This window comes from Condylostylus longicornis, unplaced genomic scaffold, assembly GCF_029603195.1.
Source record: "Condylostylus longicornis isolate FDR11 unplaced genomic scaffold, ASM2960319v2 ptg000004l, whole genome shotgun sequence".
Taxonomy (NCBI): domain Eukaryota; kingdom Metazoa; phylum Arthropoda; class Insecta; order Diptera; family Dolichopodidae; genus Condylostylus; species Condylostylus longicornis.
In genome coordinates, this window is record NW_026577973.1 from 17,487,928 (window position 1) to 17,512,654 (window position 24,727).

Sequence of the window (24,727 nt, forward strand, 5' to 3'; positions counted from 1 at the left end):
TTAGATATAAAGACATTACTGTTATGTTAAAATCAATATAACTTGTCAAAAAATTATATATGCTTGTATTCATTTTTGGTGAAAAGAAAACCTATTCATGAGACAAAGCTTATTATTTTTCAAAAGAAATAACTAAGATATAATTGAATTCTATCTCGTGAAGAAACCCATATATATTTAATAAATCATGAATATTATGCAAAAGTTTTGAATTTAACGGCATGAAAGCAATATACTGTTGCCACAACATAGCACATTTCGCAGTTACACGCTACAAACATTAGCAACAAATAACGAGTAAACAAATGATTTTGACATTTCATAAGTATATTTATATATTGTCTTGTCGCTTGCACTTGCAGTTTTACTTTGTTTTATGTGCTCTGGGGTGATGTGAAAATATGAACAAAAAAAGTTCAGAATGAGTTAAAAGTAAAAAAAATTGTTTAAGATTTAATTAAGAAATAATTTTAAATTTATGAAATATAAAATTGCAAATGTACAATTAATTAAAAATAACGCAACAAAGTATAATTTTAAAAAGGAGGGTAAACTAAGCAAAACTATTGAAAAATTTAACAAAGAGTAGGTTTAATATACAATAATTATAATATTAGCAGATATGTAGTTGCATGTACATATGTACATACATAAGTTTATAAAATTGAACATTTTCTTAGTAATTTTGGTAATTTCACAATATTTGTGAAATTTCAAAAAATATTGTGTATCTATTTTTAATTTTTTTTTGTGCTTAGAAATTTGGCAAATAGCAAGAAAGCAAATTGTTTGTAAATAGATTTCACTTTTAAGAAGTATGTTTTTGAAAAAAAGAAAACAAAAATAAAAATTACGTCAGTAAACAAATTGAATTATAAAAGTTAAAGTAAGGTCAGACTTTGTGCAATAAATAAATTAATACCAACAAAAGGCATGTAAATAAGAACACCTATTGAGATACATACTTACATATTTGTGTAATTAATACAAAAATACAAAATATAATAGAATACAAAAGATGCAAAATATAATTGTTTTGCGACAAAATAAAAAAAGTCTGGCAGGTTTGGTATATAGGCTTTCAATTATATTAAAATTAAAGATAAGTATGCCAAATAAGCAAAGTTCTACTTTGATATGTGACTTAATAAAAATTCGATTTTTAATTTGCTCTTAAATACTAGTGATGTAGGTAAGATTTAGCAATCGTTTATATGTATATACGAATGAATCGCTAAAGTTAACAAAATACGTAAGCCAATTTTTTAAAAATGTCCTACTGTTGAATCAAACATATTGGAAGAAAATGTTTACTTTAATTTTACAAATTTAAATAGCAATTAATATAAAAATATTCCAAAATATATACATAAATATTGTACAAGTAGTTCGCAGATACTTTCATATAAAATTTTATAAAATTACGCTGGAGGGAATTGAACTGTTTATCAAGGTTGCTTAATGTAAGTGTACATATGTATGTACATGATTGTTTGGAAAGATATTTAAATAAAAGCAATGAACTAGATTAAAAGAAAATGATTAGGTATTGTGAAAAAGAATGTTAGGATGGATTCATACATTATGATTATGGTTTTGTTCCTACACGTCTTGACACCTTTCTATAAAAGTACCAAAAACGTTCTTTTTATTATTTTAAAAAGTAAAAGTTTTTTTTAACAATTTAAAAGCAAAAACATTACAATTTGACTTGTGCAAAAATTTTATTTTACTTAGGCACTTAGTAGGTAGGTAAGTAGATTTATAAAATCTTTTATTGAATATTTTTTTGAAAAATACACATGGATAAACCATGAAAACGGATAATTGTATTTAACTTATATTTACATATTTCTGCTTTAAGCCAAGTTTGTTTTTAACGTGGCAATTGAATGTTTTTTTTATTAAAAACAACTGCTACGGAAAAGTTAATAAGTATTGAATTTATTGTTGTATTCAAAAACCAGAATAAATCGATAAGCTTTTATTTAGTTTTTTTTAACATATAGTATGTGCAAATTCATGCATGTAAGTTGCTTGGAAAGGGCTCCTACCATAATTTGTTCACGAAACATTAACTACTATTTATTACGAAATAGCTACTCTTAATGCTGTAATTTTTTACATGTAAAGTATAATAAAAAATAAAATTCCCTATAAAAGTCAAATGGTTTTTTGTGTTTCGAAGAAATTTAAATACAAAAATAAAATAAAAAATTCTTTTTTTATTATTAAATTTCTTAATTATTTTTATTGAGCATTGTAATAAATTAAAAATTATCACCATGCGGTTAGAAACAAATTACATAACCATTATTAAATCATTGGTAATATTATGTAATGTTAGCTATGTTATTAGTAAAATAGTAAAACCAAATAAAGCTATGATTCATCATGAAAATATCAAAATCAGAAAAAAGAAACATCAGTAGGCTAATACAAAAGTAGGTGAAAGAGAATCAAAAGTTTTCCGTAATAAATATGTACATATTATGTATGTATTAAAATTAAAAAAACAAAATACTTAATCGAAGAAAATTTAAAAGCAAATTTTCGCTACTTGATAATTCATCTGAAGAAATTGGGCAAAACGGGGAGTTAGTTCTGCCTAATGCAAAGGAAGACTGAGATGCTGAGGTGTAGATAAGTATTTTCCACAAACCTATAAGGTTTAGAGACCAGAATAAATTTTCTAAAGATGTTGTATATATGCCCAGACCTGTTAAACTTCGATCTACAGCATTTAGTATAATATGTTGGGTATATTGCATTAGTTTGCTGTCGAAACCAAATAATTTAATCAAAAGTGAAAAGGGTAAGCTGTTTTGTATTAAAACAGTTACAAGTTTAAAGTAGATTATATTACAGAGAAGTAATATTTTTTATAAAGTCATTGCATTCACACAAAATAGATAGAACTACATATAAATATTGTTTCCATTCTAATTCTGTTAATTGCATTAAATGTTATTTAGTAAATTATAATATTTTTTGTGAAATAAAATATTTTATATAAAATACTCAATATTAAACATACATAAAAAATATTTATGTTCATGTACATATTTAAATTTTTAATTTTGAATTTGTATTTATATAAATATATAAACACACATTCATACAAATCTTTTGGAACAAAATAATAATCTATCTGATATTGTTTTAGATAAATAATGGACTTTCTAAGTTTGTTTGATCCAACTCAATCGGATAATTTTTTGGATAATCAATGTTTGAAATTAGATAACAATAAGAACAGAAAAAATCATCGAAATGAAAAATCAAAAAATAAGTATAATGAAGGTCAACATATTAGAACAAATCATGATCGAACAATTTCAACAAGTAGCTCCAGTGAAAGTGAATCGGATTATAAAAATAACAATAAAATCATTATAGATTTCGATCAAGGTATTTTACCTCCGGAACCACAACTTGGAAATATTGAATATAAATTAAAATTAATAAATCCTTCAAAACAACGGTTTGAACATTTGGTTACACAAATGAAGTGGCGTCTACGTGAAGGTCATGGTGAAGCAATATATGAAATTGGAGTCTCTGATTTGGGACATATGCACGGCCTTAATGATAAAGATATGAATGCATCGTTGAACACTCTTAAACAAATGGCACATAATTTAGGTGCCTCAACTAGTGTTTTAAGACGAAAATCAGTTGGTGGAAAACGTTCTGTAACTGAGGTTTTGGTGCGTAAAATACCAGATGATCAACATAATATAGAAGTTAGGGTAGCAGTTTTAGGTGGAGCAGATGCTGGAAAATCTACTCTATTAGGTGTTTTAACTCAAGGAGAATTTGACAACGGCAGAGGTCGTGCTCGGCTAAATATGTTCCGTCATATGCATGAAATTCAATCTGGTAGAACATCTTGTATATCGCACGAAACATTAGGTTTTGATTCTGCGGGCAATATTATTAATTATAAATATAATGAAATGATGACAGCTGAAGAAATTAGCGATAAATCAACAAAATTAGTTACATTTATGGATTTAGCTGGTCATCGTCGCTATATGAAAACAACGGTACAAGCTTTGTCAGGTTATTCACCACATCATGCAATGCTAGTTGTTTCAGCTGGTAGTGGCTTTAATGGAACTAGTAAGGAACATTTATCTATTGCAAGAGCACTCGACATGCCCTTTTTTATAGTTGTGACTAAAACTGATATAACTTCACCTGAAAGTACTGTAAACGAATTAAAAAACATCCTTACTTCTGTGGGTTGTAGAAAGGTGCCCTTTGTTGTAAATAATGAGGATGATGTATTGACGGCGGGCTCGAATTTAACAGCGGAAAACATTGTACCTATATTTTGCGTATCAAATGTTACTGGATCTGGATTAGATTTGGTTACCAGGTTTTTGTACGTTCTTTCACCGGGAATAAGTAATTCAGAAAAAGAGCGGTTAGAACAGGAACCTTGTGAATTTCATATTGATGAAATATTTAGAGTATCTGAAGTTGGTTCCGTGGTTGGGGGTCTACTAACAAAAGGTGTTTTAACAGAAAATATGCAAATGAAAATAGGTCCATTAGCAGATGGACATTTTTTTCCGGTTACAGTAAGCGTATAAAACCTTTTTAATTTACGAAACTAATTACGTTATAAAAATTTTAGGTTCACTCTATTCATAGAAATAAAGCTCCTTGCAGAGTTGTTCGAGCAGGTCAAAGTGCATCCTTATCTTTTCTTCCTAACGAAAACCTTTCAATGTTACGCAGTGGAATGATCCTTTTAGCGGACAACATAAACGAGGAAGATCCTTCAGGAATATATTTTTTTCAGGTATTAAAAAATATTGATGTATGTTGTAGCTTTATTCAAAATATTCTATTATTTAGGCAAAAGTTTCCGTTCTGTATCATGCCACTGCAATATGCGTTGGATTTCAAACGACTGTCCATATTGGTAGTATCAGGCAAACTGCCGTTATCCGTGGTATAATGGGTAAAGAAAGCTTAGGAACAAATGATAGTGCATCAGTGATTTTCCAATTTGTTTGCCACCCAGAATACGTTCGACCTGGAATGAGAATTCTTTTCCGAGAAGGAAGAAATAAAGGAATAGGGCATGTAACACATGTTTTTCAACTTTAAATTTAAATATTGATTTTTATCTGCTTATAATAACAGAAAAAACATTTTAGGAACAATTTTACTTTTTTAGCACGCTTTTGTGTTCTGAGATTAATAAACTAAAGACAAACAATAGAACTAAACAAAAATATTAAGAAAAATAATTTGTTTTCAAAATTATAAATTAATTAATTATAATTGGAACAGATAAATTAAATTCTTTTTTGTTCAGGAATTTGACTTAAAATTTTAGAAGCATTACAAATTTATTGCTAGATTGAAGGTTTTAGCTTATAGTTTTTAACTTATTGTTCAATATTTTCCCAATACTGGTATTTCCATAAGTTTCTTAGATTTCATTTAGAACTAAATATATATGTTTCCCCGTACTACATTAATATAAAGAGTTTAAATTATTGGACAAAGTTTATTTACATATATAGTTGAAATTAGATAGTTTTTAGTAAATAGAATTTATTTTTGATGACGGGGATCTCACAATACAAAGAAGATATATGTAAAATATTTTTGTTTTCATTTTAATATCATAAATTTAAGTTTGTGTTTTTAAGAGAGTTCTGTATCATATTTAATAAAAAGCAAACATATATATATATTTCGAGAAAAAGTAATAATTTCGGTTTTAAAAACGAAAATGATTTTCTATCAATCTTTTGTGTTAAGTTTTATAAAACCAATATGAATTTTCAAAATTTAAAATCTGTGATTAGATTTAAGAAATTTGGTAACTTAAAAACGTTGTATATTAAAACATATTTTTTCTAGTCGAAAAATGAAATTTTTTTATTTTCACAAAAGAAACTAATTCGTACTTAAAATAAGTACATAATATATCGTAAATAAATATGTATATTTTTTTTAAAGAAAAAGTATTAGTTTATATTTTAATTTCTTTCTACAGCAGTAGAAATTATGTATGTACATATAAGTAAAGGAAAATGAAAATGTAACAAAAATTTTATTCAATTAAAAACTATTAAAACTAAATATTTTGCTGTTATCTTTTCTCGTTATTCTTATCCGTTATGTTTTCAGTTTTAGATACAGGAACCAAGGTTGTGTCAATTTTAGAATGAAACCTAAACAAAATTGGTATTTGACCCAAAACTGGATTACCATTTTTTTCTAACAACCTAATCCAAGACAACAAGGAATCTTTGGTAGAAGTTCCTGTCGCACATATGCCAAATATCGTTCCTTCTTCTTGCTGGTGGACTGATCTTTTTAAGGTAGATATCTGTCTACTTTTATTTATGGGTGGTAAGCCGAAAAAAGGTATATTTATATCTTGAATATCTTAAAAATTAAACAATATTAATAAAAATATAATTTAAATATGGAACTAGTACTACCATCTGGGTTCTTCTCATTTTCAATTGTTTCAAGTTTTTTGAAAAACTCTTCATCTGGATCCCCTCTTAAAGTAAAATAATTAACACGTTTATTTCTTAACCATATGAGAAAGGGACCTTCTATATAAAGTGGCTTTTGTTTATCATGGCTTTTCAGTAATTCTGATTGGTCCTTGCTAATACCACTTACAATCCAAGTGTCATCCACTGCCTCCGGGATATCCCCGCTATTGTATATCTCGACTTTTGATAATAAATCAACAGAACACATTCGTTCAACAGCTAATATAGCTAACTCTAAAGCTTCATTTGGTACTGGATTTGGTAAAGGCCATGGAGATAAGTTTTTAAATTTTGGCATCCAATACATCATTCTCCAATACTTTCGAAGGGGATGACCTCTTCGCCCAAAAATATTTAGTAGCATGGCTTCCATCTCATAATCAGGAATCACCCCACAATCCTCCATTTGTTCGAGCTGCAAAAATTTAATGAAAAAAATTTTAAATCATGTTTCAATCATTTTTTGATTAAGGTACCAAATCTATTATACATTGCTGTTGTTTTGGGTAGTGCATAAATTCAGCTTGAAATATATTAGTAGGTATAAATTTACCCTTAGGCATTACATTGATTAGGGCTTTATACACTTCAATATCTGTGTGAACACCAAAAGATTCCATGTTTTTTAAAGCTGTATAAATAAACTCCACATGACTTCTTCGACTGATGCTTTTGTTTTCAAATATTTTTACCATATCCAAGAAAGTATCTTTGGACTTATCAGAAATACTCTCAAAACCCTCTCGCAGAGTTGGTAAATTTTTCAGTTCTTTATTTCCATTTCTTTTTGTTTCAGCTTGTTCACTGAATTTATTAGAACTTAAGTACTTGCTAAAAACTTTCGTGTCATACAAACTTATTAATGGAGATTTGAATAATTGAAAAACATTGCGGTATTTAAGCATTATTGAGTACAAAGTGTGAAAGCATTTGTTTCGTAGCACTTGATTTAAAGAATTGTGTAAGTAAAAATGTATTATGTCAAACAAATCAATTGAAATAAATTTCAAACATAAGAGTAAAAATTTGTAAACAAGCTCAGCTGTTTATAATATCCAATAAGACTTTCGCTATCAAAATAAATGTTGATAGCTGTGTTTACATTATAATTAAAATAATGGTTAATATGCCGGTTTACACACCCACTTTTGCATCAATTGTTGGCATACGTTTCATTACACTTCCCTCGCCAACAATTTTTTTAGGCAAGGATAGTAACGCGTGTGGACATTTTGATGACTTTATTCGACCATTTTACCCAGAATAGTAACAATTGCATTCTCTTTATTGATTTTCAGAACCGCAATCGAGTTGCAACTGCCAATTAGATCGTCTCAACCAAGAAAGTTTCAATTTTATATATCTAATTATTTTAAACTAATTTTATTGCATCAACTTCAAATTTATGAAAAAACTTAAAATATACATTGAAAAAAGCTAAATCAAAAATTTTGGTTTTGAATATCCATTAGAGATTTACTGCTTTGTAACTGAGACTCACAATTGACGTCTCCCAAAATGCTAACTTTTTGACGTCAACTTTACATTCTACTTTCTGCTAACAACTTCGGTAAACAAAATTATTTTCTATAGCTAGAATTCACTTTTGTTCTACGTTTTGGTAAACAGCAAAACATGTCAACATTTCAAAAAAATTAGCAAAACACCTCAAATAATATGCGCTTTTTAATTTTCGGCCAAATTTTGTTATTTCAAACTGAATGCATACTAAAAATTTATCAGGACCTTGTACTTTTAAATTCTTTGGGCGTTTTTACTTCCTATTCTTATCCCTTGACATACCCTTTCAACCATATATTCGATACTTTTTGGACCTAAAAGCTTAACATATTGTTGAACGAAGAATCACAAAATTTTCAGTTGTCTGTTTTGTTAATTCACTAATCCATACAAACCACCAGAATATTTGTTGTGAGAAATAAATTTTATTTCCAAACCTTGATATCGCAAAAATATCAGATATGTTTCTGTCAACCATGTTTGAAAACAATTCCAAATGAATAAATAAACGCATGTGAATAAAATTTCTGTTTTTGTTTAATTCACTAGTGTACTATCTACCAGTAAGCTTGCAATTAATAAACATAATGTAAGTTATAAAATGATATTTTAAACACTCATATCGACTATTATCAAATATATGAACAATATTATATCAGCCATGGATGAACATTTAAACATAAGTTTACGTCAAATCTTAAGTAAAAAAAAATATTTTAATTTTCAGGCCTGTGATCAAATATAAGTGATTGTTATTCACTATTGAATGATTGAAGCGATGAAAGTAATGTCATGTGATATTAAAGTGAAAGATTCTCCAATTATCAAATGTTTATTTGATTTTTTGTAAGAGTTTTGGGGAATTTGTTTTTAATTATAAATTTTAAAATTGATAATTATATTCCAATATGGATGATGTTAAGGACGTAACATTTATTGTAAAGTGGAGTGGAAAAGAATTTCCAATAAGTATGAATTCAATAAAGCAGGAAAAAATCATTGTGCTTAAATATTTTTGAACTATGTAATTACAGGCGATTTGGTTGAACAAGATACCGTAGCTATTTTGAAACATGAAATTTATAAAAAAACACAAGTCCGTCCTGAAAGGCAGAAGCTTCTAAATTTAAAATATAAAAGTAAGAACGAATGAATGAATAATTTATTAGAAAGCTAATAGCAAAATGGTTGTTCTTTTAGATAAATTGGCTGCAGATGACGTACGTCTTAACCAATTAGACTTAAAACCTAATTTTAAAATAATGATGATGGGTTCAACAGAGCAGGATATAGAAAATGCCTGTAGTAAACCAGACGGTTCTGAAGACGTTGTGGATGATTTTGAGGACAATGAAGAAAAAGATATGCCAACAATAGAAAACTCGTGCATATATTTGAACAAAGTGCAAAAACGTATAAAGGACTACGTTATCAAGGAAATTACTCCCCCAAGAAAAAATAGACATTTGCTTGTTCTTGATATAGATTACACTTTATTTGATCATCGATCTACAGCTGAAACCGGAGCTGAATTAATGCGTCCATATTTACACGAATTTTTAACTTCGGCTTATGCGTATTATGATATTGTTATTTGGTCAGCAACCGGTATGAAGTGGATTGAAGAAAAAATGAAGCTTTTGGGCGTAAGTGCCAATCCAGATTATAAAATTTTGTTCTATTTAGATTCAAACGCAATGATAAGCATTTATACAACAGACCGTGGTGTAATTGATGTAAAACCTTTGGGAGTAATTTGGGGAAAATATCCAGATTATTATAATTCAAAAAATACAATAATGCTTGATGATATCCGAAGAAATTTTTTGATGAACCCTAAATCAGGTTTAAGAATACGGCCTTATCGTCAAGCCCACTTAAATCGTGATAAAGACTCCGAGCTTCTGAAATTGAAAAAATATTTGTTGGATATAGCAGAAAATTGTGATGATTTTAATACGCTGAACCATAGAAATTGGGAAAATTACGATCCAGGAAGATTATAGTGATATAATTAAAGATTGATGCAGGTACCTCTAATATCAAGCAATTCGCCTCTGTTAATGTATAATTAAAATTATTTGTTTGATAACATAGGAAAATATTTGAATCAAATATGTAAATAACATGTACTTAAAGCTTGAATTTACTCCATAATATCATTTTATTTTTGTATTATTTTCTGAAATTTTTGCTTTATTGAAACATCAAAGAATGCTTTAAAAAATAAACACTCATTAGCATTTAAAAAAATATGCTTAATATTTTTATTTTTTTTGTTTTCGAATAAATAGAGAAACATTATAGGAATGTGAAATAAGTGCCCCTAACTGAACATTTTTCTTACAACATTCTTATAGTTATGATCGTTAGTTTTCCAATCATTTAAAATCTTCGTATGCAAATTGACTAATTCTGCGTTTTTCCTAAATGTTTTCGATTTCTCTATAACTTCCTTAGCTTTTTTAAATTCTTTTAAGTTATGTAGAGCCAAAGCTCTTCTATAAATGGCTTTATCTATATTCTCCGAATTTTCTTCCACAAAACTCGTCAAAAATACGACCTCTTCATATCGCTGCTCTTTTATAAGACATGCTGAAATATTTAATTTTAAATTCTGTAGTAATTTTTTTAATAACTCAGCTTCAACACCATCATTTTCTTCCGATAAATCATCAAAAGGTCCATAAGACAGCAGAATCTTGGCAGCACGACAAAAATATTCTTGAGCAAATTTTGGATACTTTTTAAACATTAAAACCCCATTTTCCTTATATTTTTTTGATAACTCGTAAGCGTCTTTCAAATTAAGTTCAAAAATATATCCTTTGAAATCAATTTTAATAAGTTTTATTATGAAGGTAATCTCCTCTCCGGCTTTAGTTTTGATGTAACATCGGCTTGTTTCGTTTTGAAACATTTGTTGCAAGATTATTTCTACATAATAATCTAGAGCGGTAACAGCAGAACCCAATTCAATCCAAAATTCTGTTTTTAATTTAGCGGACAAATAATTGGATTCCCTGTTATTTAAATTTTTTATATCATCGATTATAACTAGACATCTGGATATTTCTGTTGGTTTTGTCATAGACTGGTAGTTGAAACTTACTACTTCTTTTTTTATTCCTTTTTTGGGACATTCATATGATTTAGCATTTTTGTTAAAATCGTATTTAGCTTCCCATTTTGAATTCATCTTTTCTTTTTAAAACTAAAAAATATACATATGATTGTCAATAATAACAATTTTTCTTCTTTTAATAATACAGTACAACCAGATTATAAAGATGACACGTACATATCTAGAGCTATTTAGTTTTCCAAACATACAGGCACGCATATCTTCGTAAGTGAATATTTATATGGAAAATGTAATTTTGAAATATCTTTACACAAAGGGTAACAAAGATTTTTTCTTTTATAGCAAATACAAATAATGTAAACGCGAAGTAAGCTTCTTTAAAATTAAGAACTTTACAATAGCTGAGATAATCATACGTACACATAAATATACCATCCCTAATACAAGCACCATTTACAGAGGAACTATTACATTAGGAAAAAACAAAGGAAAACGAATTTATACAATATTAATTGGTGTTATCAACACTATAGATATTGTTAACGATTTTATTCTATTTTTTTACAGTTATGTAAATCATGTCACAATAAAGTAATAAAGCTGGATTCATTGGTTCGTCAGTTAAACGACGAGCTGATGTATTTTACATGAAAATTTGGATTTTTGACATTCTTTTTATTTTTAGTACAGCTTTTTTCCTTTCTCTCAAAAAGTTGAATCAACTTCAACTTTAATGTGGGGTGTTTTTAAAACGTCAAATTTATATATACTGAACTATAGCAGTTACATATAATTCTTGTCAAAAAAGTAGTAAATGCATTATAACAAAAAAAAATCAGCTGTTTTCAGACGAACCAAGACTCAAGAGAAAAAATGATTCGACTTTAAATAGTTCAGCTCAAAAACGACGAATCCAGCTTAAGAGAGAAAAGAGTTTTCCTGCGTGGGAAAAGAGCAATTATATTTTTATGTGAACGATAAAACTTCGGTTCTATAAAATAATAGTTTCTTTTTCTTTCTATTTGCGAGGTAGTAATACAAGTAGATAATTGTTTAGTTCATATTAGTGGGGTTCGATAGTAACTCCTCATTTTGTATTAACATTGAAACTTTGCGCTATACGCATTTTTGACATTTTATACATGTTTCTTATTTTAAGCTTTTGACATTTTGTACATGTTTTTTATTTTTAGTTTTGTATAAGAATTTAATTTTGGCAATTAAAATTTATAAATTTATTGATAAAAACAGCTGTTTATTACACAATGCTTGATAAAAACTATGCTTTACAAATCTAAATGTAAATTCCACTTTTAAACTTTAATTTATTTTGTTATGAAAAATTATTATAAATCTTATTGTGGAGGGGTAAATGAATAAATTTTTTATTGTGAATGGTACTTTCCTTTACTGTCAAAACAGACAGTCGATTATTTTAACCCAAATTGCATCGATTGTAAAACCGGAATAGTAAATTTTTTAATAAAAGTAGTATTTCTTAAAACAATTAAAAATATTTTACTCAAATAATAATACAAACTATATTTTAAATATTACAATTTTCATTTAATTGATTTAGGAATTGGAAAAATATAAAAAGTTTTAATCATTAAAATATGCACAAAATTACATATAGGCATAGCAAATAGTTTCGTATTCAATGTCTATCGTTTTTAATTGTAGCAAATTTTTTGCCCTTTAGTTTTGGTGATTACTGATATAAATTTAGTTTTTTGGCAATGCAATCCAATTATTAATTAACAGGGATTACCCTTAAATTTTTAAATAGGTAACAAAAAAAAATGTTATGTATGCATGAAAGTAAGAAAATAACAAATGAATTGGAGCTTGCTATTTTTTTTATAAAGAGTTAAATATATTCTGAAGTAATTTAAAAAGTGCGTCAGATTTTGTCTTTCAAAAACTTAGATGCATGTAGTATTTTTCATCGATTAACTTGTTAAAATTTTAACAAACATTTGAACATGACATTGCTGAACATGATAATGTCTCTAATCAATAAACACCTTTTTAAAACAAAGTTTTTTTTAAACACATTTAATGTTACTAAAAAAAAGTGAAAGAAGTTAAATTTCAGTAAAAACTATTTATTGTCTTATAATTACTTTAAAGCAAATACAATTTAGCATATTTTCAAGTTCTGCTAAAAAGTTATTGCAATTTTAATATAATTAGACAAAAGAAGTTACCAAATGCGAGAAATCAATAACTATTTTTATAGCAGTCATTTTACAAATTGCAACGTCGCTCCATTTTAAGTTTCATAAAATTGTGAATAAGAAAATGAAAAGAGAACCAAAAAAGAAAAAACAATTTAAATAACTCATTGGTGCTTGCACTGAAGATTTTTAAACATTTCTACTTGTGTAATTTATATTAATGAACTATGAAATACATTACATAGAATTGGTTTTTTCTACTTTTATTTTCTTACTTCAATACTTTTAATATATTGTTAACGTAAGTTCTAATTATTTAAGATACATATAAAATTCTCTGTTTTAATAGAAATCAAAGAGATATTGTGAATGGTGGATTTTTTCTGGGAGATAATTTATTGACGTTTATTATTGTGAATAATATTGAATTTAGCCGAGCCCTCAACGTCTGGTTGAGAAAATTAAAAGAAAAACACGGTAGAAGAAAATGGAAAGATTTGTCAAAATTAATAAACAAGTTAAAAATAATTTATATAAAATATGTCGATTGTGCGGAATTGATAATCCTAACAAGGTTGGAATATTGGAAGAAGTCGTGTTTTTAAGCGATGATGGGGAAATTGAGCCCCCATTGTACAAAAAAATATTTAATTGTGTTGGGATTCAGGTAATATCAGAAATAACTTTAATCAGAAAATTTACATATGTATAATTCTGTATTAAATTCGCTTTTTCTTAATATTGTAAAAAATCAAAACATAGAAAATATAAAATATTTTAGAAGTTTGAAGAGTTCAACAATTCAAACTTGTTAAAAAAAAAAATTATGTGCTTTTTACAATATTGGAATAATTTTTACAAATTAGACAAGATAACTAAATTAAAGCTCGTTTTTAATGTTAGGTAACTCCAAATGATCAAATGCCAAAAACAATTTGTGCCCTTTGTTTTGATAAAATTAACGATTTTCATGAATTTCGAGAAATGTGCTATGTCACAAACGTGCAAACGAGAAAACTTTTAGGATTATCAGAGCAGCCTAAAGTAAGTATAGAAATATCAAATTCAAAATCATAAACAAAAAATACAAATTCATATTTTTTTGTAGTTGGAACTTAAATGGGAACAAGGTGAAACAGTTGTTAATTCTGCAATTCCTAAAAAAGATAGTTTAGAAAATAAAAAGGCTAAAACAGAAAAAAAAGCAAAAAAGAGAAAAAATGCGGAGCCGCCTCCCTTTCTCAATGAGCCAAAACAAGTTAAATTAGAAAACGAGGACCCCTTTAATTCGGAAGTGTAAGTTTTGACAATCATTCTTCAAAATGAAAATCCTGTTGTAATACGTAAAATTTTTGAATATTTTAGGAAAATTGAAGATGATATTTTATCTAATAAAGCAAGTAAAAAATTTAAAGCAAAATTAGATAAGGCTGCAAAAACTGAAGTTAACAAAATTCCCATACCCAAACCTAAAATTGAAAAAAAAAATAAATTGGAAAATACTTTGAAGTTGAAGCAAGACAAATTAAAAGCTGATAAAACACTCAAAAACATTAAACAGGAACCTAGAATGATTATCTGTCAAATTTGTCAAATGACGTTTGCTTCTGCAGCTCTTTTGCAAAGCCATTTGTTAAAGTTACATGTTCCTTCAATAGATCGTTACTTTTGTGTAAGGTGCAACGAGAAAATAGAGGAAACAAATGAAATTAAAAGTCATAATTTATGGCACAAGTTATCAAAAACGCCTTATCAATGTGGTAGATGCGATAAAGAAATAAATTCTTTACAAGGTCTAACTAGGTAACATTGACAATTATACTCGCATAATATTAAATAACTTGAATACTTTACTATTATAAATTATTTTAGACATATTCGTGAATGCCATTTAGTTCCACGTGGGGTGCAAATAAATATTTTACCGAATGTTATATGTAAATTATGTTCAGTAGAGTTTCAAACAAAAAATCTTTTTTTTATGCATGGTTGCATAACTAGTTCTTTGCAATGTCCTAAATGCAAATGTAAATTATCTAATCAGTCAAACACATTAAAACACATAGCAACATGTAATGCGAAAATTCGTAATGAAGAAGAAATGAATTATGTTATAAAAGATGAACCGCTCGATATATGTCCTTTGCTTCCGCCACCTTTACCATTAGCAGATTCTCCAGTTCCTCTAGCAATTTTGCCGTCACCTTCCATATCTAAATCAAAAGCTTCTAAAAATTCGATCCAACAAACAGGACAAATTACTGCGGCACCAATATTTAAAGAAAACCGAAATTCTAGGATAAGTCACACTATGGTTGTAATACCCTCTTCAACTGCAGTACAAACATCTAATTCAGAAGTAAAAGATTCTCAGACAATGTCAACAGTTATGTGTACAGATTCAAATTTACTTAAACCAAATGGAAAAAAACAGAAAGAAGAGGCAATGATGGCTCGGTGTTCAGTTTTATTACAAGATACTTTTAGAACTTTAGTAAATATAAAACAGGAACCTATGGAAGCACAAAATATACAAACTCCCCAAGAAAGGCAACACTCTGAGGCAATTGACTGTGAAATTCAAATTGGAAATTTCCCAACACCACACATAAAACAAGAAGTTTTAGATGAAAATTATAAAGAAGTGGAATCAAATGTTGAAATAAATATAAAACAAGAAATTATTACGTATCCTACAATTTCACAACCCCCACTACCGGCTCTAAAACTAAAGATTAAAAAGGAACATGGAACATTAAATTCATCATTTATTGCTAACATGGGAAATGATAGTTCAATTTTAGAATCTCAGAAAAAGAAAAAAATTAAAACTTCCAAAAAGAAAAATAAGGAGACTGAAAAATTAACTTCTGAAGATGAAATGAAATCTCCTTCAAATGAAGAACATGAATCGTTGAGCAATTCTGAAAAAACCTCCCCAACAAAGGATAAAGAGAAATTTGATTTCCCTCAACCTGTAGTCATAAAATCAGAACAAATAGATCCAGAATTCGTAGACAATGAGGTTTTTAATGGTTCAGATGATTTCCATAATTTCGATGATTATAATAGTGAAGAAGAAACAGAGCTTTCAATTGAAAGTACCAATAATGGTTTACCTATTATCGCAGATGTACAATCAGTTTCAGATTCTTTACAGGTCTCCCAACAAAGTTCATCTGCGTTACTACAAATCAGTTCTATTTCTAGTGGAACTGAAGCTCTTGACAAAATTCAAGTAAAAGAGACTAGTAATAATCAATTTAACACAGAGTCTGAAGCTTTTGGTCAAATTCAAATAAATAGGGAAAGTGAAAATCTTAACCAAGTGAAAATCCAAGAAAGTATAAATTCTACTGTTCAAGAAAAGGATAACTCCATTTCGTTAATGCCACAGATAGTAGCCGTATCTAGCGGAATCAAACTGCCTTCGAAAAATACTTTAGAAATAAATATCGAAGATAAGTTAACACAAGAGAATATTGCGAAACCTCTTAACACCGATATACCCATGCTTCAGATATCTGAAGTTTCCTCCGGCGTAAATTTGGACAAAAATTCACAGGAAAATGATATTGGTTACGCTAATGTTGTTATCAAAGAAGAGCCTGATTTCGGGGACTATCTTGAGCAAGCTCAAGAAATACTATCAAACAATGGAAAAATTGAAGAAAGTGATGAATTGAATGACAATAATGAAGGTACAGTTGAAGAGAGTTCCGATGAATTTGAAGATGATAGTAATGAGTATGAAGAAAACGAGGATAATTTTGAAAACAGTGTAAATGAGAATCTTGTACAACAAGACAGTTTGGTTGATAAGCCAATAAAAGACTTTAAACCTAACAAAAAATATAATAACACAAAGCGGAAGTTGAAGAAACAGAAATCTGCGAACAGTAAGAGCTTACAACAAAATTTGAAGGAAAGTAATTTAGAATTAGAATCATTAAATTTCAAAGCCAATGAGTCTCAATATAGTAACAATATACCTTTAGAAGAAGGTGATAAGTTGATTGGAACAACAAATCCAGTTGTTGAGACTGAAAGTTTATTTGATCCAAATATCAAAATTAAACAAGAGATTGAGTTTACTGAAGAAACATTTGTTGAGGACGATCAATATGAATATGGTTCCGATAATGATCAAGACAACTACGACGAAGATTATAACTGTAATGAGTTTGGCAGGTATTCTAAATCTCCATCACCTATAAAAGAATTACAACCAATTATTATGAACATGGGTATGAATTGCGAGTCATCCAAATTAAATTTAATTAATTTCACTGATTTAAATAATGAAAAGAATGAGGCTTTAGATGTGAGTGCAAATAATACTGCCGAAATAAACAAAAATAGTGAAGAGCATCCGGAGTTCAATCAAAATGATATTGATAATAACAGTAAAGAATCACTTGAATCCGAAAATTTTGGTTTCAAAAAAATAAAGTTGAACATGTTTCCAACCGGGGACCTTCAAACTCCTTTGATTGATAATATAAAAAAAAATTCTGAAAGCGATTTATATAAACAGGTAAATTTAATAGTATGTTAAATTGAAAACCGAAACGTATACATATAATTATAACTAATATTTTAGGAACAATCAACGATGAAGCCACATTTATCACATGAGACCCAATTACATCAAATCGATTTGCCAATTCAAGATATTCATAAAACAAATCCAGTTAGTTACCCCATAAATTTAGAAAGTTCATCCGTTGTTGAATCTTCTCATATAGCGAATACTAACGAAAACATTCTATTATCTGATGAAGTTAATGAACAATTTTCAATAAGACTGCCAAAATTGGAAAACATTAATGAAATAGCAGAAAACCATAACAATGAAAATTTTGAAAAAATGTTACGAAACGAGATTGTTGATAGTGAAAACTGTTGCACCGTAGAAGACAATCAATGTGATACTAATTTAGTTGGAATAACTTTAGCGACAAATACCAATCCACCGGGGGAATTAGATCATGTTAATGCAACTGCAAATGAAGAGATGAATAGCGATAATATAGAAGTTCAAATAAGGAAGCGCGAAGGAGAACTATAAATATATAATATAATACAGTAAGCGTACCCTTATTTAATATTTATCAAATAAGATATTAGGTAATTTTTATTGTTAAATAAGAAAACCGCTTACTAAAAAAAAATTTTTTAAGTGGCAATTAGTTTTTCCCAGTACATAACGAGTTAAATATTTACAAAAAAATTTGTTTTATAATACTTAAATGCATACGTACACGTGTTCAGTATATATGTAAATGAACATACCATCACAACAAACTTGAGAACATCTTGTAGGGCTTTCATTTGATTTCGTTTCAAATGGCGAAATTACGAAATTAAGTAAGCGGAAGTAACTGAGTCCAATAATTCGTTTTTCATTTAAATCCCTAATATTACACAATTTTTAACTGATTTTCTACAGATTAATTATAATATTTTCAAATTGTATTGTTGTGGAATATAAAAACTCTACTATTTTTATTTTTAAATTGAAAATAGCATTGCAATAGATGTTCGAAATTTAGAATAACGCATATTCCAAAATTTTTTTTTGCAATACCTATGTATAAACAAAAACCTAAATGCACGAAAATTTGTAAATTATTAATTTTTTTAAAATCATTAAATGAATCATAAAGGCAATTCAAATAATTTGAAATTGTTTGTTATATTTAATCACACTACTGGCACCATTATTACGAAAAATAAATTAATATTTAATAGAAATTAGAATAATTTATTTTATAATTTAAAAGTTTTTTTTTAATAAAATATATTTGAATACTAGAAATTGTATATATATAAATTTTCTAGCTAAATAAAACAATTGAAATATGTAAAGTAAAAAAATAATAGTATTAATATTTTTTCTTTAATATAAGCAATTTTTATAAAATGTAAAATGTTTGATTACTCATTCGATATAATTTAAATGTCGTTTAGTTTTTAGATTATATAATAAGTTGATAGAAAGAACTTAAAACCACAATAGTTTATAATTTAAATCAGATAAAAAACTAAGTAAAAATTAGTTATAATTTAAGTAAATAGCTTTTAAAGCTTTTTAATATAAACCTATGAAAATAAAAATGTAGTAATAATAACATTATAATTAAAGAATTATGCAAAAAATTTACTTACTTTATATTATTTGTGTTGCGAATATTTTTGATTATTGACATACACCATTTTATTTCAATATTTTATGAATTGGACCATAATATTTCATAATTTTGTAAAAATTGCAATAATTTTAATTGTGGTAAGCCTTTATTGCTGGACTCAATTTTAAGATGTATAAATCACATAGCTCTACACAGTTGCAGTTTTTTGGGGAAGAAATTTAGAGGGTTGAAAAAAAATAAGATTGAAAAAATGTTGACTGAAAAAAATCTATAATGACTTTCAAGCTTATGAAGCTAGAGCAATGAACATTTTTTTTCTCAAACAACCAAACAAGTAACATCAAAGACTGGTATCAGGTCTTTGACAGTCACTGGCTTTTAAAATTTAATTACATAATTTCCAATTCTCTTTATTATAATTATCAATCTTTGCAATCAACATTAAAATGCTTAAGTACATGAAACCTTTGAGCATAACATATAAAAGATGATAAGAAAGAGTTGGGGTCTTTATAAAGATGATTTTGAAGGGTGTTTTAAAAATTTATAAAAAGCAATGTTTTTCATTGATAAATTTAGAAATTAATTTTATGCAGTTAATTAATTATATACATACATATGTATGACAATTTTGTTTTGAAATAAATTTCAATAGATGGATGATCTGAGGTAACAAGTTGAAACGGGAATTCAATTTTAAGTTGAACTTTGGTTTCTATAATCATTGAAGGCAGGTAGATATCTTAAAGTAAAACTTTACTAATTGATATTAGAAGACTAATTGATGTTAGAAGACATAACTAATTTTGATGTTTTTGAGAATAGTAGAAATTTAAGATAAACACTTCAGAATTTTTTAATTGATTAGTCTTTCCAAAATAAAAAGTAAGTTTTACACATGTATATACATATGTATGTACATATTCAAATATACTAGTTCAAATGTTTTACATGCATATCATTTGAATAGTGGAAACTTTGCATGTTTTATAACAAATAACTAGAATTTAAATGGATGTGGATAAATAAATTTACAAGACATATATTTACAAACATACATGGTATAGCTTCATATAAAAAGCTAGATTGTAATCAATAAATCGTAGTAATGCAATCTGAAAATACATAACAACGAAGTATTGAGGAAATAAATAAAAGGAACAAAGTAAGTACAAAATGTATGTATGTGTATGTAGCCTTTCAATATCTCCCTTCAGTATTTTACACAAATAATACAGAATTTTAAATCAAGAAAAATGAAATTTTATGTAGCCTCTAAGCTACATAGTTTCAGTGTTGCCAATTTAATTGAAATTTTAATGTCACATTTTTAATCAAAAAGCAAAGAAGTGAATTTATATTTTTTATAGATATTTTTGAAATTTAATTTATATTGGATTTAGCTACAAACAAAGATACTGATACTATTAATTTAAAAAAATTTACTAAAACTATTAATTGTCCCATCCTGATAAGGATAAGGTTGTTTTCTATTGCAATCTCTTTCATTAGTTTCTTTCTCATTGGTTAGTTACTTCTCTTTCATTAGTTAAAAATTTTTATCAGAACCAAAATCAAGGAAGCTATGGATGGATCGAAATTGTCCGGTGAAATGTCATTTGGACAAACTGCAAAAATTGGACTACGTCTTTTGTGTAGATTCTGCCGAGATGATAAGAAGACGGCCATAAATGTCTCTGTGTGATAAGGAAATTGGTTAATTATTTATCTTTATATACGCAAAAATGTAAAATTGGGCAGCAAAAACGTACGGATCCCGAGGATTATCCCAAAAGTTGATCAATCCGTGACATAGCCAAAATAAACTCACATATAAAATTACATCAAAATCGGTTTAGCCGAAATTAAGATACATCCGTGCACACACAGACTATTTCTCTAAAACTAAAACTATTTACGCTACCCTATACTCCGGAGAAGTGTGTTTCCACAAGAAACTCCACATCTAAAATTTGTTGCCATCACATGACTTACTTTGTTGTATAAAATGCGGTTGGTTTAAATAAAACTTATTTTCCTCATATCTAATTTTATTTAATTGTATTGAAAGATAAAGAGTAAGTTATGGCAATACTATTCAAAAGAACTACATAATAGAAAAGGACATATACATCCTTGTAGCTTTCTTGATAAAATATAAAAAGTTTTAAATTTTACAAACAGACATACACGCATACACCTAAATGAGCATGGATTTTTCATATTTTACTTTTACTTGTTATTTTTTTCTTCTTTATGTTTAAATTAATTTTTGACTGAAGCGAAGTTTATAGTCAGTGTGTATGCGAACGGGAACATAAAAGCTTGCAATTTTCAATTGTTCAATTCAGGGTATTTTTGTAGAATTAAGTGAAAAATTTTCTGAAGTACTTTTGCTTTTTGTTATTTTTTTCTTACCACATAGATTATGTTTTTCTACTTTGATTATCTTGTGAAAAATCATGAAAGAAAAAAAAATATGAAAAAACAATTTTTTTAACTTTAATACAAAATTTATTCAGTTTAAAAAATATTATTAAAAATTAGAAAAGTTAAAATAAAAAAAAAGAAAAAGAAACAAAAGCCAGTGAAGTTATAATGCAAATTTTCTTCATTTATACACCATAAAAGAAAATAAATCGAAATACAATAATATTTATGCAAAGTAATTAATTTCTCATTTATATTTAAAAAGTTAAGTAACATACAAAAATTTCCTTTATGATTAAAACAATTCTTAAATAAATTTCAAAAAAAATTAATTTTCCATTTAATATAAATGTGATGTATGCGTATGTGTATGTGTAATTTTTTTTCCTTTTGCAACGGATATAATATTATATACTTATTATTATCCTTAATGATATTCATGTCGACATTATATAATGATTGTCGTGTTAGTGCACCTTAGCTCATTTGTGTGCGAGAATGTTCATAAAAGTTAAATTAAATTTCAATATAAAATATGTATGTACAATTTATACTGTGGTACTGACAATTGACATTTAGTACATAATATAAATCTAATATCTGCAGGCATATATATATATTCTAATATAGGATATAGTGATGCAAGTGAAACTATGTATATACAGTATAAATACATTTTAGCGAAAAAAAAAACATCTTCCTATATAAAGTCTAATTTTTTCTTTATATCTTTTACCAAGAATTGCAAGATAGAAAAGAAACTTTTATATTTTGTGTAATTTTAATTTTAAACTACCACGTATTACGTGAACGAAAATCGTAAATATATTTTGTTTTATTAATGTGTACCTAGGTATATTGTTTATATGAAATACATAATACATATATATGACTCTAATATAATTTTGTATACATTTAATTTACAATAATTGAAATTTTTTTAATAAATTGAATTAAATCATCTGATGTAGCTATATGTAAGGTATAATATGATATTCAGTGATTCGCTTTTCTTATATTATTTGTATAACAATAGTATACATACTTGTATATTGTAATATTTATGTGTATTTGGCATTAAAATTACACAGTGAAAATAAATTATTATTATTATTATTTATATTAAAATTTAAATATTATAAAAAAATAAATAAATAATTCAAAATTACAAAATAATAAATTAAAAATAATATATCAATAATAAATTAAAATTACAAAATAAAATAATTTAATTAAAATTAATGTTATATAAGTAAATTGTAAATTCTAAATTTTAAAAAAATATTTTCCTATCAGCAAAAAAAAAATATACATAAAAACATAATTTTGATTTTAATTTAATTTAATAATTATAACAATAAATTCTATAAGTAAATAATATTATATTTTGATTGCAAATTTGAAATATGTATGTATGTCGGAATATTTGTATTTTTTTAATAATGTAAACCTACATATGTATAAATGAAGACGTACATACCATAAGTATTCACTATATATAGTTACGCTATATGTATCTAACGTATTTCAGTACCCGTAACTAAATAACTCAATAAAATGATCATACCTAGTCATCGTTAAAAAAAAGGAGCCGTAGCGGCCATCATATTACGTATAATGTACAATTAAAATATAGGCCAGGTTATTCAGAAAAAAAAACATGTACATGTATACATATAATTATATAATAATATTTAAGGAAGAAAATGTATGGCACGTAGGCACATGGGAATCATGCGGTACATGTATATTATAGTATTATAGAGAGTTTATTATATGTGTCACGTGTGCATTATAAAATTTTATATTTAATTTCTGGTGATAAATCAATTCTTTCTTAAATCATTAATTTAATTAAATTAAGTATATGCAATTTGATATATATACATAATTTTATTTTGAAATAACTTTATATTTTATACTTTATGTTTATGTAGATTTTTAAAATATAATCAATTTACTAAGTTCATTATTTGAAATTTTATTTTTTATAAAAATAAATTTCTTCTACATATACAGAAAACAGTTCTAAAGTTTTTTTTTGTTATTAGCACATTACTCTTTCTATCCTTGTTATCATTATTTTACAAAAGTTGTACCCTCTCCAAGACAGAAAAGCCAAATGTTACCTTAATGGGTATCATTCAAAAGTTCCTTAATCCGAGATTTTTTTCAATATTTGAAACTATTTCTCTTCCGTCCGCAAATTTCATATATATAAGTATTTTATTAGATTTTAATTTCTTTCTACACCTGACCATTCTCGTATCATAAAATTTTGAGCAATTTCGATTCTGGCCTTATTAATTCATAGCTAATTTGTAAAAATGTTAAATAAATGAATTCTAGTAAATATAATATTCTAATACCGGTATAATATAAATATCCTTTTGGTTTAATTAACCATCTATAAATAAATCAAATAACAATCAAAATTTTAATAAACATGAAATACATAAAAGAATGGTCTTTCAGAAAATTTTTAGAAATAATAGCATTTTTTCATGTTCTATAATAACTAAATCTGACATCATACAAGCAAATGAACTAATTTTGTTTAACTCTTAAGGCTATATAAGGAAAAAAAGTGAGTTATATCAAAACATGCTCTGTATCAAATCTATTCCAAAATACGAAATGTTCAATTTACAGCTAATTTAATACAGCTAACAATAATTTACAATAAGTGACGTGTTTTAACCCAAAACTCTATTTATTCAATTTTTTCCTGCAAATGGTTTTACAATTCTAATAAAATAAATATCCAAACTTGAGACCAAATTATTTTTTTTATGATCAATTAACAATTTTTATGTT

The 24,727-nt window shown here is 26.7% G+C and overlaps 5 protein-coding genes across 7 annotated transcripts; 3 read left to right on the top strand and 2 right to left on the bottom strand.

Moving 5' to 3' along the window:
• Positions 1-361: 361 nt before the first annotated feature.
• LOC129610497 (GTP-binding protein 2) lies at positions 362-5,278 on the top strand. 3 transcript variants are annotated; one of them, XM_055523112.1, is made up of 4 exons: positions 362-432; positions 3,167-4,589; positions 4,646-4,813; positions 4,870-5,278. In XM_055523112.1, exons 2-4 carry the CDS (start codon positions 3,174-3,176, stop codon positions 5,122-5,124), a joined length of 1,839 nt encoding a protein of 612 aa, XP_055379087.1. In that variant the 5' UTR covers positions 362-432; positions 3,167-3,173; the 3' UTR covers positions 5,125-5,278. The 3 variants fall into 3 exon arrangements, with proteins under 3 accessions (XP_055379087.1, XP_055379079.1, XP_055379095.1); XM_055523104.1 differs by having other exon boundaries at positions 368-585; positions 4,870-5,276; XM_055523120.1 differs by lacking the exon at positions 362-432 and adding an exon at positions 1,258-2,815.
• Positions 5,279-5,972: 694 nt separating this feature from the next.
• On the bottom strand, positions 5,973-7,577 carry LOC129610518 (evolutionarily conserved signaling intermediate in Toll pathway, mitochondrial). The gene is made up of 3 exons (XM_055523132.1): positions 7,016-7,577; positions 6,477-6,954; positions 5,973-6,420 (listed from the first exon to the last, which is right to left on the bottom strand). Exons 1-3 carry the CDS (start codon positions 7,442-7,444, stop codon positions 6,122-6,124), a joined length of 1,206 nt encoding a protein of 401 aa, XP_055379107.1. The 5' UTR covers positions 7,445-7,577; the 3' UTR covers positions 5,973-6,121.
• Positions 7,578-8,876: 1,299 nt separating this feature from the next.
• On the top strand, positions 8,877-10,293 carry LOC129610111 (ubiquitin-like domain-containing CTD phosphatase 1). Its single transcript, XM_055522485.1, has 3 exons — positions 8,877-9,029; positions 9,095-9,199; positions 9,261-10,293. The coding sequence occupies exons 1-3, from the start codon at positions 8,969-8,971 to the stop codon at positions 10,064-10,066; spliced, it is 972 nt and encodes a 323-aa protein (XP_055378460.1). The 5' UTR covers positions 8,877-8,968; the 3' UTR covers positions 10,067-10,293.
• Positions 10,294-10,297: 4 nt separating this feature from the next.
• LOC129610118 (uncharacterized) lies at positions 10,298-11,286 on the bottom strand. The gene has a single exon (XM_055522498.1). The coding sequence runs from the start codon at positions 11,257-11,259 to the stop codon at positions 10,387-10,389; it is 873 nt and encodes a 290-aa protein (XP_055378473.1). The 5' UTR covers positions 11,260-11,286; the 3' UTR covers positions 10,298-10,386.
• Positions 11,287-12,772: 1,486 nt separating this feature from the next.
• Positions 12,773-19,019, top strand: LOC129608052 (tanabin). Its single transcript, XM_055519365.1, has 7 exons — positions 12,773-12,934; positions 13,675-13,992; positions 14,229-14,369; positions 14,434-14,621; positions 14,691-15,128; positions 15,198-17,862; positions 17,929-19,019. Exons 2-7 carry the CDS (start codon positions 13,813-13,815, stop codon positions 18,394-18,396), a joined length of 4,080 nt encoding a protein of 1,359 aa, XP_055375340.1. The 5' UTR covers positions 12,773-12,934; positions 13,675-13,812; the 3' UTR covers positions 18,397-19,019.
• Positions 19,020-24,727: the final 5,708 nt, after the last annotated feature.